The sequence below is a fragment of the Gekko japonicus genome, unplaced genomic scaffold (genome assembly GCF_001447785.1).
Source record: "Gekko japonicus isolate JY-2015 unplaced genomic scaffold, Gekko_japonicus_V1.1 scaffold101, whole genome shotgun sequence".
Lineage (NCBI taxonomy): Eukaryota > Metazoa > Chordata > Lepidosauria > Squamata > Gekkonidae > Gekko > Gekko japonicus.
Genome location: NW_015165238.1, coordinates 821,632 through 835,971, shown reverse-complemented (window position 1 = coordinate 835,971; position 14,340 = coordinate 821,632). Strand labels below are relative to the sequence as shown.

General features: G+C 40.2%; 1 protein-coding gene across 1 annotated transcript in view; it reads right to left on the bottom strand.

Annotated features, from left to right (window-relative positions):
* Nucleotides 1–14,340, bottom strand: part of PLXDC2 (plexin domain containing 2) — a 190,936-nt gene that overhangs the window by 130,902 nt on the left and 45,694 nt on the right. Inside the window, exon 3 of the mRNA XM_015410001.1 lies at nt 11,270–11,416. Coding sequence (XP_015265487.1) covers nt 11,270–11,416 — 147 coding nt within the window. The remainder of the gene's footprint in view (nt 1–11,269; nt 11,417–14,340) is intronic.

Here is a 14,340-nt window from a genome sequence, read left to right as displayed (position 1 = left end):
TGTTATAGCACTATAGCGCTCTAAAGCGAACTTTTTTAAAAAGCTGGAAATCGCCCGTGCGGGCGAAAAATGGCGGGGAAAACCGTTCTGGATCCAGGAGAAGAAACTGAAGACTACTTGGAAGTGGTTTACAGGTAAAACGGTTCAGCCCCGTTTCCTGAACGGGACAGAAGCATTTGTGTGTGAAAGTACAAATATATTCCGGTAGGGAACCGGTTTTAAAACGGTTCTGTCTGAAATGTCAGACCAGAAACCATTTGGGAACCATTCCTGAACCGGAATATATCACCTGTATTTATTTATTTATTTATTTATTTATTTATTGTTTCAACTTGATATACCGCCCTAACCCCCGTAGGGGTCTCTGGGCGGTTTACATTTTTGGGTGCTAGTCACATATTTGAACCTAACTACGGCCACATCAGTTCAATGCAAGGGGCTCCATGTTAGACAACTTTAGAACGTACAAGGGGGAGTCTTTGGTGACAGCAACCCTAGAGAAAGGGTACATTGTACAAATAGGGAGCCTTTTGCACAGCTTTTTCAATGCTAGACTCACACAGGGAGGGTGCTGAAGGCATCCCTCATAGTCTGCACAGTTATACTAGTGAAGGGAAAGACATCTCAGACTTCACAGGCACATGATCACAATACTGGTGTGCTATAAGCCATGCATGCTTCATGACTGAGATGGAGTAGTGTGGAATAATGGAGCACTATTTATTTATTTACAGAACTTGCTCCAAGTGGCATATGAATTTAAAAAACCCAATACCATAATATTACAAAAACAACATAAATTATCAGCATTAAAAAAATAGCCAGAGGCATAAAACAGTATAAATACAGTGAATAGCATAAAACAAGATCTGTAAAACATGGGGTACAAAAGGACCATAAAACTCCCTTTAAAAAGATAGTTAAAAGCTAGGGTAAAAAGAAAATGTTTGGTCTGGTGTGTAAAGGAAAGTACGGTAGATGCCAGGTAAGCCTCAAGGAGGAGAGCATGCCAAAGACTATTACTGAAAAAGCTCAGTCTCTAAATGTCACCAGTCTCACGTCTGCAGGTAGGTATAGATAGCAGTACTTGGGGAACAGCTCTCAATGGCTAGACACAACAGTATGACTGGAGGAACTCCACCTGAGAGTAGGTGGCCACAATAGGTTGCCAGGTCCCTCTGGGCAGCTGGTAAGGGGGGGGGGGTGAGCTACCAGGAATTTATCTCACATTTCACACATGTGCCCATGTGACTTCAATGTGACCCAGAAGTGACGTAGGCATGTTGGGACATCGGGGTGATGCTTTGGGGTTTTTTTGTAAAAAACCTCTATGTTACAATTAGCTTTTGCCATAGAGCTTTTGCCCCAAAACCAGAGCATTGCCCCGATGTCTGAGACATGCCCATGTCACTTCTGGGTCATGTTCAAGTCACGTTGGAACATCACTGAAATGTCTGGTGTTCCTCCCTTTGGGGGGGGGGGTAAATCATCATGCCGGCCTGCTGATCAGCAGCAGAGAGGTGGCACCTGGGAGCAGGGGACCCCCCCGCCCCCACCAGTGGTCTGGCATCCCTAGGCCACAATATACCCCCTGAATGCAGCAGATGGGTTGATGGGAGATTCACTGTGGAGCAGCCAATCAGTATGAGTCAGGGGTGGAGTAGCCATTTAGGTTACAGGGGAATGTCCTGGTGGGCCACTGTTCTAGAGGGCCAACAGCAGTCAGAACCAAGCCCCAGCAACTCTGCCAAGCCTCAGGGGCCACTTGACCAACCCCCCTCATCACCAATGGTCTCCTCCTGCACTGCTTCCAGTTTGGGGGATGATACAGTAGGTGACCTAATGTCCATTGTCAGTCCCACAGAGCCAAGTGGACCTGCAGTTCTAGCTTGTAGCACAGCAGAGGCTTCTCAGTTTAACTTGTTCCAGGACCATTTTCAATTTCCAGTCCACACCTTGATCTTGAGTGACTGATATCAAGTGACTGTGACTGACAGAACAAAACCATAACATCCATGCTATCCACTGCAAACAACTGATCCCAATTTAAAATCATCAGAATTTGTTCCCCACCTGTGCTTATGTCTGACACATTTTTAACTTTTATGTTCCCCTGGATTTAATTAATTTTTTTTGTCTTTCGCACTCTACTCCTGTCTTGAAAAGGATTAGTTTCCCCATCTATTAGGTATTTTAATGACTTCTTGGGCATGACATTAATGACTCAATATTTACAGTGACTTCAAATTAGATTTTCTTTTCTTCCTTGCAAATTATTTGCACATACTCTGTTTACAACTGAAACAACAAATTCCATTTTATAAACAGATCCTCTAAAGGCATAAAGGAGTGTTTGTTATACCAGATCAGTCCTCACCGACAAATATATTTCTAATCAATTATTTTACTGTTTTTCGCTACTTAATACTATCTAAAAATAATATGGAATAATCATTTGATTTCATTCTGGCCTTCTTAGGAACTTCATCCAAAATGCAGTCATAAAAGCCAGTCTGCAATTCCTCCGATTCCTAACAATCTTGATGCACAAGAATAGAAAACACATATACAATTGAATCCAAAGACTCTTCCACAAAGGTGTTTTTCACATGGGGATGGGCTTGTGTGGTTTCCCTACTGCCACTATAGCACAGCAGCAATGGGCATTCCCTGCATTTTCCCTGCCCCTAAGAACACTTTCCTGGGAGTAAATCCCACTGAATAGACTTGAGTAGGATTCTAAGTAGACCTGGTTAGAATTGCTCCTCATGTCCCCTAGCAGTGACCATTCCTCATTACAACACAGAGGGTCTTTTCAGTTGTTGTTATTTTTAATTAGTGAGTGACTAGTGTTAGAGTGTTACATTTAACAATATTATATAGAGCTAGGTTCAAGTGCAGTAGCACCTTAGAGACCAACAAGATTTCGGGATGTAAGATTTCAAGAGTCAAAGCTCCCTTCGTCAGATACAAGGCTTGACTTTCAAAAGTTTATATCCTAAACATTTTGCTGGTCTCTACTGGACTTGAATCTAGTTCTTCTACTGCAGACCAGCATGGCTACCCTCTGAAATGAGTATTTTATAGCAATGTATCAGGATGTCTGAATTTCCACTTTTCAATTTTTAAAAGGTTTCTAGTCAATTTCATTGTGAAGATATAATGGGAAAGTATCTGTTCACAATGAAATCACTAGATACTTTAAAAAAAAATTAAAGCTGTTAATTTAGAAAACCTGACAGACAGAATGTTATAAAAAGCTAACACTATAACAATGTTCAGTTGCTGAATTTTGTTGTATGTCCTGTGGTGGACATACAAACTCCTTTCTCTTCCCCTCCCCACAACCGACACCCTGTGAGGTGGGTGGAGCTGAGAGAACTCTGACACAAACTGCTCTTTCAGGAACAGCTGTGCCAGAGCTTGTGACTGACCCAAGGTCACATCAGCAGGTGCAAGTGGAGGAGAGGGGAATCAAACCCGGTTCTCCCAGATTAGAGTCCGCACACTTAACCACTACACCAAACTTTTATCCCACAAGACTCTCACAGTGGAAGTACTAAGGCTGCAATCCTAAGAACACCTTCCTTGCTGTAAGCCCCACTGAATACTGTAGGAGTTATTTCCAAGTAGATATGCTTAGGATTTCTCCTTGAGACTATGGGTAAAAAGAGCAGGGAAAGGGTACAGGAAGATGGAAGATAAAAGTAGAGTATGTCATGAAATCAGACTGCTTGCAGTATAGCGAATAGGCGACCTTGCCCCTCAGGAAATAGCTTGGTAGCATGTCTTGAAAAATCTTTTAGATATTTATTTAGTTCCTTCTTCCTTTCTCACATTAACTTCTGTTTTCTGACTGGACTGTTAAATAACAGCAGTGTTAATCTGTCTGAACCGTATCTATGAACTTTGAATTATTATTTTACCAACAATGGATTGTGGTACTTTATAGAATGTAGGTAGGAAGACCCATTCCCGAGAAGCTTGCAATCCAGAAAATGTCATATGACAGACAAAAAGAGAATGGTGGATAAACAGAGGAAGATATATTCCAGTTACATGAGTTAAGGCTGGGTTGTCTCAAAATCTTAATGAAAAAGGAGGGAGAAGAGAGGCATGAAGCAGGTGTTTTGAGAAGTGGTTGAAGTAAGAAGAACTTGTTTTAGGATTGCTCTGATAAGGAGCAGCAAAGAAGAAAGGACAGTGGTTTGAGCGAGATGGAAACCATCAGAAGGCTAAGAGTCCAGAACTGGATGAATGAAGGTCACTAAGAGGGATATAGTGGAATATGACAGTGAACAGATATTGAGAGGAGAAAACCATGGAGGTCTTCAAAGTAGTTTATGCTGGAGGTGGGAGCAGACAGGAAGCCAGCATAGGAATTTAAAGAGGGGGATTTAAGGAGCTCAGAACAATGAAGGAGGGTGCTGGTCTTTTGCTACAGAAATGATAGTGCTAAACAGAAATGAGGAGGTCAAACTTGCAATAACAGGAGACTAGAGAGAAGGACTTTGTAGTAGTCAAGGCAGAAGATCATCAGAGACTTAAACAGAGTTTTCTTATACTTCTTAATTCTGCCTGAAGTACCCTGAATCATAGAGGCTTTCAAATCCTACAACAGAAGATGCTTTAATACTAAATGTAATCCCATCTGTGTTGCACCTCTCACCTTTGGGGACCGACCAACATGTAAAGAACTTAATAGCAAAACATAACGTTTCTCTTGCAAAAATCTCAAATTAATTAATGCAAAAAATACATGTTGTAGACAAACAAGGGAGCTTGTTGCAAATACAGAGAAAACTGAAATTTTAAGGGAATTTATTTCCAGCCACAGTTTTAGTAAACAATTTTCCAATTCATTAATATACTGCATGCATTTTAAGTTTAGCAGGTTAAGCAGTATTCATATTTTGCTGTATTAATTCAGCCTTCTCAATTTCTGAAGCATTTTCTAAACAAACCTTTAACAAAATTAAACTCATCTTTTTTCTTGCAGACTACAGAATAAACCTTAAGCCATTTCAATTTCCATCTCTTAATCACATAACGTGAAAATTATCTTTTACTGTTGAATAGTCATCTGTTTACAAAGGCAGAGAAGATATTACAGGCAAGATCCAACTAGACAGCCCTTAGGATTTTTAGCACTGGAACAGTTTTATGATTTGAGCCCTCTGCCACCACTTCCCCTTAAAGTTCTTATCTTGAGAGCTGGAAGAAAGTAGAAAACAGTGGAGGGATGTCACATCAAACTATAGGCCACATTTTTCTTCTTATACTTGCAAATGCCAAGGTTAAAATCTCAATTTAACCACAAACAGTACTGTGGAATTAATTTTATTTTTGTGTGAATGCAAAGATGTTCTCTGTGAGACACCAGTAGACTGCCAGAGTGACATTAACTGTGTATTTTATTGCACAGCCTCGTAGCAGGATTACAGTGCAATCCAAAGCAGAATTACAGCCTTCTAAACCCATTGACTTCCATGGCATTATCAGTTTATTTATAGTACAGCTTTCTCACTGAGACTCCAGGGGAATTACAAAATTTAAAACAACGCAATAGAAAACCATGTAAAGACAGCATAAAGCAACTTATAGAAATGCACAGACTGGTACAGAAATCAGAAAACAATGCAGTAAGAATATTTGATAAAAGCCTCCTCCTGAAAAATTCCATTTTACTGCAGTCCTACACCCTTTATAGAAATCTCCTCCTGAACAATTCCATTTTACATATTCTGCAGAATAATAGAAGTATGGGGGCTCTACTGACATCCTCAGCCAGTCCATTCCACTTTATGAAAGCCACAACAGAGAATGCCCAAGCAAGGTGGCACCTTCATCAGATTTTGTTCACATGAGCACAGCTGTTGCAGTGGGGCATATTGAGAAAGTAATTAATTCTCTCACTAATTCATAGCATGAAATTACCAAGAAACAGTAGCATATCCCATGTCTATCTTATTGCTTACAAACAGTCTGAATGTTAAACCTATACCAGAATTTCTCATGCACTGAGATTTTATGCAAGCAGCATGTTATTTTTACTGATGTTGTGGTTTGATTGATGCCTAGCTGTTTGTCCCTAAATTTATAATTACCATTTTGGAAGCAATCTGAGACTTTGGCGAATTACCACTGTTGATTTTCATCTCTCCTTTCTATTGGAAATAATTCTCACCTGTGAACATTTCAATTGATAGCAGTCCAAGACAGGCTAGTCTCCAACCAACCAAGACCCCCACTCTGTATTCTGTTGCAATTTCCTGCACAGTTTCAGTTCTTCTACTGTAAGAACATAAGAAGAGCCTTGCTGTATCAGACCAGTGGTCCATCCAGTCCAGCATCCTGTCTTGCACAGTGGCCAACCAGTTCCTGTATTTGGAACTGATGTAGCATAAAAGAATGAGCTGTGAATCTGGGAGGTTCCTGGTTCAAATCTTGGTTCTACCATGAATTTATGAGATGGGTTTAGATAAGCTCACACTCATCTGCAGTATGAGGTAAATAATATTATATATTAATTAAAATATTTATCCTGACTTCCCTTAGGGCTGTAGGCCAAGAAAATATTTGTAATACTATCCTGCCTTAGGATCTCTTGTAAAGAGCACAACCTGATAGTACAAGTGAAGCCTTTTGACTACTGAAACCACTGTATAAATGCTTAGTACTACCACTACTATTTCTGCCACTGCTCTTCTCAGGTGACCTATAAGGATGCTAAAGACTGCCACTGTACACGAACAAGCCATATATGAATGGAGTGTGGCATCAGAGTAGCCAGTGTAATTCCTCTTTCATGGGAAGAACTCTCAGAGTAGCCAGTGTAATTCCTCTTTAATGGATGAACTCCCTTGTCCTGAAACCAGTTGCTCCCTGTGTCTTCTTGCTAATAAAAGGATGTTGTTTTGACTACACCTGTCACTGCTGTGTGAACCTAAGCACAGGAACCTGAGTGAGTACCCCATTCCTGACTGGCAAGTAAAATGGAACATCACACTTCTAGTTATTAAAACTAGAAAAATAAACACATTTCTCTAAGTTCAGAGTCGGATATATGAACTTGCATTGCCATGGAATTCGATCTTTAACATTTCCTGTAGTCCAGGGATTTCCTCAAAGCAAAGAAGCTACCAATGAACACTGAAATGCAGTGATGTTTCAGGTTTCACGTATTTTTCAGTGTTTTCAGAAATGTAGACAAATGTGGCCACATCCCAGGCAAACTGCACAATCTCTGCTCATGCTGAATATTTCACAAGCAGGAACAAAAACTGGATGTTTCTGTGCCTGGTCTGGCCTGAGACACGCTTAACTATTTTTCCAATATCCACCCTGTCCAGCAAACTCAGAAATAACAATGTTCTTTTTCCTATTTCATCAGGAGAATATTTGGGATACTCAGCTGTAAGCAAATTCAGAATCAAAATTTTAATGAAGTGTGAATACCTGTATGAATACCTGTATACCTGTTGTATACCTCAACTCAACCACTCATAAGGAATGTGTAAAACTATGTATGGGCACTTAGATATAAATGAGCTGAATATATATACAAAAATATCTTATTGGGACCCATTTTTCAGTATCCCGAAAAATCCCATATATATTTGGGAGAAACAATTATATCTGAAAAATACCTAATTTTTCAGAATATTGAAAAATATGCCCCCCCCCAAAACCAGGAAATATTTGGGATTAACTGGGAATATCGGGAATCGGTGTTTACAGGCTCCTGGGACTGTTTTTTCTCTCCCCCCCCCTCCATTTTCCCATCTGTGTTTTTGTGTATCCCAGGACCAGCTTTCCAGGCTGCTTTAAGTAAGATTCTATCAGTTTCAAGTTAAAAAAAAAAAAAAAAAGAGCTCATTCTTTGCTGGAGTTTGTGTGGAGGTGGGGGGTTGTTAAGTGGATGCTCAGGTTTTACACAGTATTAGTTTCTTTGGTTCTACATAGTTTTAGATTCTTGCATTCTACATAGTTTTATATTCTTGGGTTTTATTTTTGTTGGGCTTACCAATAGCTTGCAAATAGCCATTCTACTGGGGAGATTCTTGAGGTTTACATTTTTCATGCCCCCCCCCCCAAGAAACAATTGATGACTGGTGGCGCCTTGTTTAGCGGCTCTTAGTATTGGTCCAATTGATTTGAAATTTCAGGGTTATTTAAAGCACAGCACCAGCAGCTTCCCTGCAATTTTGGTACCAGTACCTTTAAAAACACCACCCCAGCCTCCTGGAAAGATTCCCCATAGGGAATAATGGAGCTGAAAAATATATGGGAGAAGTATTTTTTCAGCTCCAATATATCCAGATACAAAACACACACTTATTTTTTTTGCTGCACACCCCTATGTGAAACTACCTCATACTGTGTCAGACCACTAACCCATCTGTATTGTAGGCTGTGACAGGCAGCCATCCAGCAAGGTCACAGGAAGAGGCTCTTTCCTTTTATGAGATCTTTAAAGTGGAGATAACAGGAGTTGAACCTGTATGCAACAAATATGCACTTCCATCTGTCCACTGTCCAAGTGCAGCTGCAAAAATGCTTGTATGATTTGGAAAGAGTCAAATCCTGAAAGGTAAAACCTTGAGTCAGAATTCTAGTGCCCCCCCATGCCTCTGCCTACAGTAATACAATTAATACAACAGAATGGTCACAATTAGGGATGGGCACGGACTCGACTATCCTGCTGACACAGACCTGTCCATGACCCTCCCAGGGTCCCTCCCAGGAGATTTGTGAGGGCCTTTACTCATGCACCCCATGGCTTTGCAAGCAGACCATGGCCTGGTCCATTAAAAGTGGAGGTTTGTCATCTGGGGATCTGTAACCCCCATGGACCTTCAAACCAAAATGGGCTGCCATTTTTCTGGACCATGTCCATCCCTAGTCACGATAATATCTACCTTCAACAAAATGATTGATTCTAAGCATACATAAGTATCTATGAATGTAACATCACTCTCTCTACCCCAATCTCATTATCAGAAAGTTCTCTTATTCTCTGGGGGCTGCTATATCAAGTTCAGCTTTTCCAAACCAAATCAATGCACCATGTTTTTCAGCTTCACAGATCCCATGACTAATCTGAATTTAGCATTGAAGTTCATGTCTAGGGTTCTGGCAGCACTGCTTTGGTTTGGAAAACAGTTGTAATTTCTTTGACAAAATGCTCTTGCTTTTTCACACTGTTCTCATCTCCTTCCCAACTCACTTTCCAAGAGCACTCAAGAGGAGACGAGTTGGCAGAACAGCAATACCATTAAGCATTCACATTTGTACTGCAGTTTGTTTTTCATTACCAAACAACCAACCGTATCCAGCAATCACATATAACTGATATTGTGCTATATTGGGTTCATTCTTAACTTAGGAAACTGCCAAACTCCAGCATTTCCACTTTGCTCCATCCATTTTATTAGCTATTCTTTTCAGTTTGGCTGGCAAAAAGAGAGTTTCTATAAATTATGTTGTGTCAGTCTAAATCCAGAGGCTTTATAACCTCCCTTTTCTTTTGAATCCTATAGAGATTCTCTTCTGTCTGCTACTCTTCTCTCTGCCTGCCACCTGGTTGCTGAGTTTATTGGCCTTGGGAAATGAGATGACACAACCAAGTGGCAAGCAGAATTCTAACTCTCTTATTTCTCCCCCTCTCTTTCTCCCAGCCTCAGGTACATCCTTTGGCATTTTTAACAGTTTGCAAACTATCTCTTAAAAGCAATAGTGATGGTGGTGGGGAGAGCTTTGAATGTCAGAACTCACTCTTCGGGCAGATTTAGCAACATCCCGTTCCATCACAGTCCCTGAAAATGTCACTTTCCACACTGAATCTACATTTCTGAAACTGACTGTTTTCTTTGAACAGTTTCCGATATTTAATCAGTGATGGGAATACCATTTGGAAGCCATGCAGCATCCAATTATACTTGTAAAGTTAGAAGCTTGGTTTAGTGTTCTTGCTACAAGGAGTACGTGATCAGAATTAGCCAAGGAAGATTTTGGTGTGGAAACAGTATTACACCTCCCATCTCTGTTATCATTTGACAAGAATCAATAACTTTAAACAGCAATATTTTGACAAGTATTTAATAGTTCTCAACAAATTCTGGCAACTATAGCACCTCATGCAAATGTAAATGGTAAATACGGGGCTCCTATTTTTTATTTCTAAATATGATAGTTAAGCTAGTCAATTTGTAGTGCAATTCTGCTGTCAAGTGAACTCAGTGGTAAGACAGCTTCCAACTTTTTTGTGCAATTTTTTTTTGCATTATTGTGTAACTTTGCTTCAACTCCGCAGTGAGACTGAAGGCACATATTGGAAATAGAGAATTTCCTGTGGGAATATATACAGGCATAAATTTAGTATTTTTGAAGCAACTCCTTATAGGAAATAACAAAAAAAACACACCACCAGACAGACCCTAAAGGTTCAAAGTTCAACATCCTTGACTAAATAGAAACATGGATAAACATGTGGCAGCATTGGCCATAGATACTTTCACCAGCTTTGGCTGGTGAACCAGCTGCTGCCCTTCATGGGGGGATCTTGCCACTGGTAAAATCTAGATTAGATTACTGCAATAGGGCTACCTTTGAAGACTGTCTGGAAGTTACAGTTGGTAGAGAATGCTACGGCTAGAATGCTAACTGGAGTGGGTTGTAAAGTCACACCGCCCCAGTCTTGTTCCATCTGCACTGAATCCCAATTTATTTCTGGGCCCAATTTGAAGTGCTGGTACTGTCCTTTAAAGCCATATACAGTTTTGGACCAGCATACATTAAGGATCGCCTTCTCCCACATGAACCTATTCATCCACTCCGGTCATCTTTGGAGGCCCTGCTTTGGGTGCCCCTGCCATCTGAAGCTCAATGGATGGCAACCTAAGAAAGGGGATTCTCCGTTGTGGCACTAAAATCTGGAACTCCCTTCTCATGGAGGTTCATCTGCCTCCCTCTATTGGTGTCTTCTGCCAGTGGGTGAAGACTTCGTTTGTCCTGTTTGACATACCCCCAATAACTCCTCCCTGGTTTTTGGTGCTATGTCTGTTTATATGTTTTTACTGAATTACTGTATATATATTTTATTTTAAATGTTTTTAATGTTTGATGTTTGCTGCCTTGGGGACCTTATTTGGGTGGAAGGATGGCATTGATACATTTCAAATAAATAAATAAATATTTTATGTACCACAGGGGGTGATTATGGTATCAACTGAAAGGACCAAATAGCAATGCATATCAAATGCCTTACTGCTGCTTGCCGATGTGTGTTGGACAGGATCCCATGGATCTTCACTTTATCTTTTTCCATTTGGTCTATGTTCACCCACAGATCTCGGCTGATAGAATCAAAAGGGCCATATGTCCTAGAAGTATAGTAATTGTGATCCATATCCTCCTGAAAAGAAGAGAAAGAAAGCCAAATTAAAAACCAACACACTGTCCGGTCAATGTTTTAAACCACCTAGGAATGACTGCAAAGAATGGTTTTTCTGTCACTGATAAAAGTTTTTATTTCCTTGCCGAAATAACTACAGTGAGTGAAGTAGGAAGAGAAGAATGCAGAATATTGTATTTGATTAACACTGACTTGGCTTGTAATAAAGCCAATTTTATAAATGCCATTTTTGTAACCTCAGAAATCAAGTAAAGTGGCTTTGGCGAATACAGAAATAAATGCTGGCTTGTAACACAAAGATGGTCCTGTACTACAATGTCAATGTTTTAATTATGAGAACAAAGAGTTACTGAGAAAAAGCTACGCCTTGATGTGGTAGAGTCCTCACTTTTTATATCTAAGGTTCTCAATTTAGTTTCTGGGATGCCAACACCTTTTTCTGCGTGACTTTACTTCCACTCTGACCATGAGCGGACACCTCTGATACCATCCATAATGCCCCAGAGTGATGGCACATCAAGTCCTGCTCTTTCGTAATTGGTGATGGCACATCAAGTCCTGCTCTTTCTTAATCGGTAGTGACAACCAAGGTGTCTTTTCTTCTGAGCATCATTTTGACAGCAATGCTGTCCTATGCACAGTTATACCTTTCTAAGCCCACTGACTTCAGTGGATTTATAACAGACTAACTTAGTTTAGGATGGCACTGTTAATGTTCCAGAAAGGACAAAAGCAGCTAACCAAATACAAAGGCTAACCAGTCTCTAAAGTATCTCATGTCAGTATACCACTCTACTTTTGTCCTTTGTCATAAAAACAAGCAAAACCCCATAGAAGACATCAATCAGACACACTTTCCCCTTGATCTCTGTTCTGTTAATCAGTCTGAGACCCATGGGAGTGCAGAGTGAAAAGATGTACAAGCGTCCATTTGCTGCTGAAGTGGTGAAAGAGCTGTAACTTTTTCCATTTCTAAGAAGGGATCAAAGAGTGCTGCATTAACAGACTTCAGCGCTCAACCACCCCACATCAATGATGAACAGGACATAAATGTTAAGTCAAATGCATTGCTTTTTAAAAGTACACTTTAAATGGTACCTTGAGCCACGTTTTTCTTTTAATGAACAGCAAATCAAACATTCTAATTATAATATTCAGATCAAGAATCTAGCCGTGTGTATATAGATTAAATAGCAAATATGTTTTTATATCAGCAAAACCAAACCCTACTGGAATTCAAGCATCAGAGTCTGATGTTTTGCTGCAAAAGGAATGAAAGTTTTTTAATAAATATAACATGAGAAACTCCCTTACTGATATTTCCACAAGGAATCATTTCTCATTTGGTATTTTTAAAAAGGAAAGGGAAATACATCTATACACATAACACTTTAAGCAATTTTGTTTCCTTGTTTATTTATTATAGGTTTAATTGATTTTTTAAATAACTGGAAGAAAATTTGAAATATTCTATTGCATTTTTATACTATCCTTCCTCCAAAGAGCTCAAGGTGGTTTACATAACTTTTCTTTCCCTTTCCCTATAACAATTCTGTGGGGAAGAAAGAGTGATTGTCCCAAGGTCATCTGGAAAGTTCCTTAGTAGCATTGGGATCTGAACTCAAGCCTTCCATACATACCTTATTACAACACTTTAACCACTACACTACAATGCAATGGAACAGCCTGCATTCTATAAATAAAACATACATATTTTAGGTCACATTTTCTACACATTAGGGTATGGCCGCCCAGTTCCTGGATGAAACCTGATGACCTATTTATTCCTTCTGATTCAAGTGTAGGGAAGGACTGTCCTCTTACTTTCTTCGTATACTTACAGAACTAATCATCCACCCTCATCCCGAAGACGAATTTACCACCATGCTTTCCATGAGTAGATTTCTTTTTTTACTTATAAATATTTACATAAAATTTTAACGGTTCATGCTTATTGGAGGATTGATGTCGCTGCCTGGCATACCTTTGCCATAATACAACATATAGTATCCAGATTTATAGATATCTTGAAAAGTTCATGCAAAAGGGAAGCATGCATATTATAAAGCTTTCATTTCGAACAACCTTATGAGACACAGCTGTGCAACACTGCAGATCTTGTAAAATGGCTCAAGGCATTACAAAAAGTCTGGTGCTGCTATGGAGCAGGATGAAATATTTAAAAATATTACAAGGAAGAGGCAAAAATCCCAGCAAGAAAAGCTGTCAGAGTAGATTTCTTACAGACAACTGCTTCATTTATGAACATTTACAGTGGTGTCTTACTGACACAGTTCATTATTTATAGTTCAACTCTGAGTTTCCCTCGTACCGACAGATATTTGGTAACAATGCTTTCACACATGCAAACACAAATGGTACAGCAAAATGGGAGTTCTTTGTGGCCAGAATTGCATCTGCTAGCTCACGCCCGGCGCAATTATTTAGTACGATTCGGTCATTGACAACTCTGCCACAGGGCAGGCAAAATGTGAGGGAATTGGACATCGGCTGTGAGGCTTTTGCGAGCTACTTTGCAGAGAAAGTCTTGGCACTCCACCGTTACCTCCCCGCTACACTTGATACAGTAAGTGAACTTGAGGCCCCTTGCACATCTTTGGAGCCGGGTTTAGTGAGTTTCGGCCAACTCAGCCTGGAAGAGTTGCGGTAGTGCACCCAACCACGTGCGACCTTGATCCGTGCCCCTCTTGGCTCATTAAGACGGGTCACGATGGGTTTCGAGGTGCCCTGCAGGAGATTATTAACAAGTCTCTCTTGGAGGGACGATTCCCCGGGGCACTCAAGGAAGCGATGGTCCGCCCTCTCCTAAAAAAGCCATCTTTAGACCCGGCCGAATTGGCCAACTATCGGTCGGTGTCCAATTTGCCCTATTTGGGCAAATTGATAGAGAGAGCGGTGGCAAC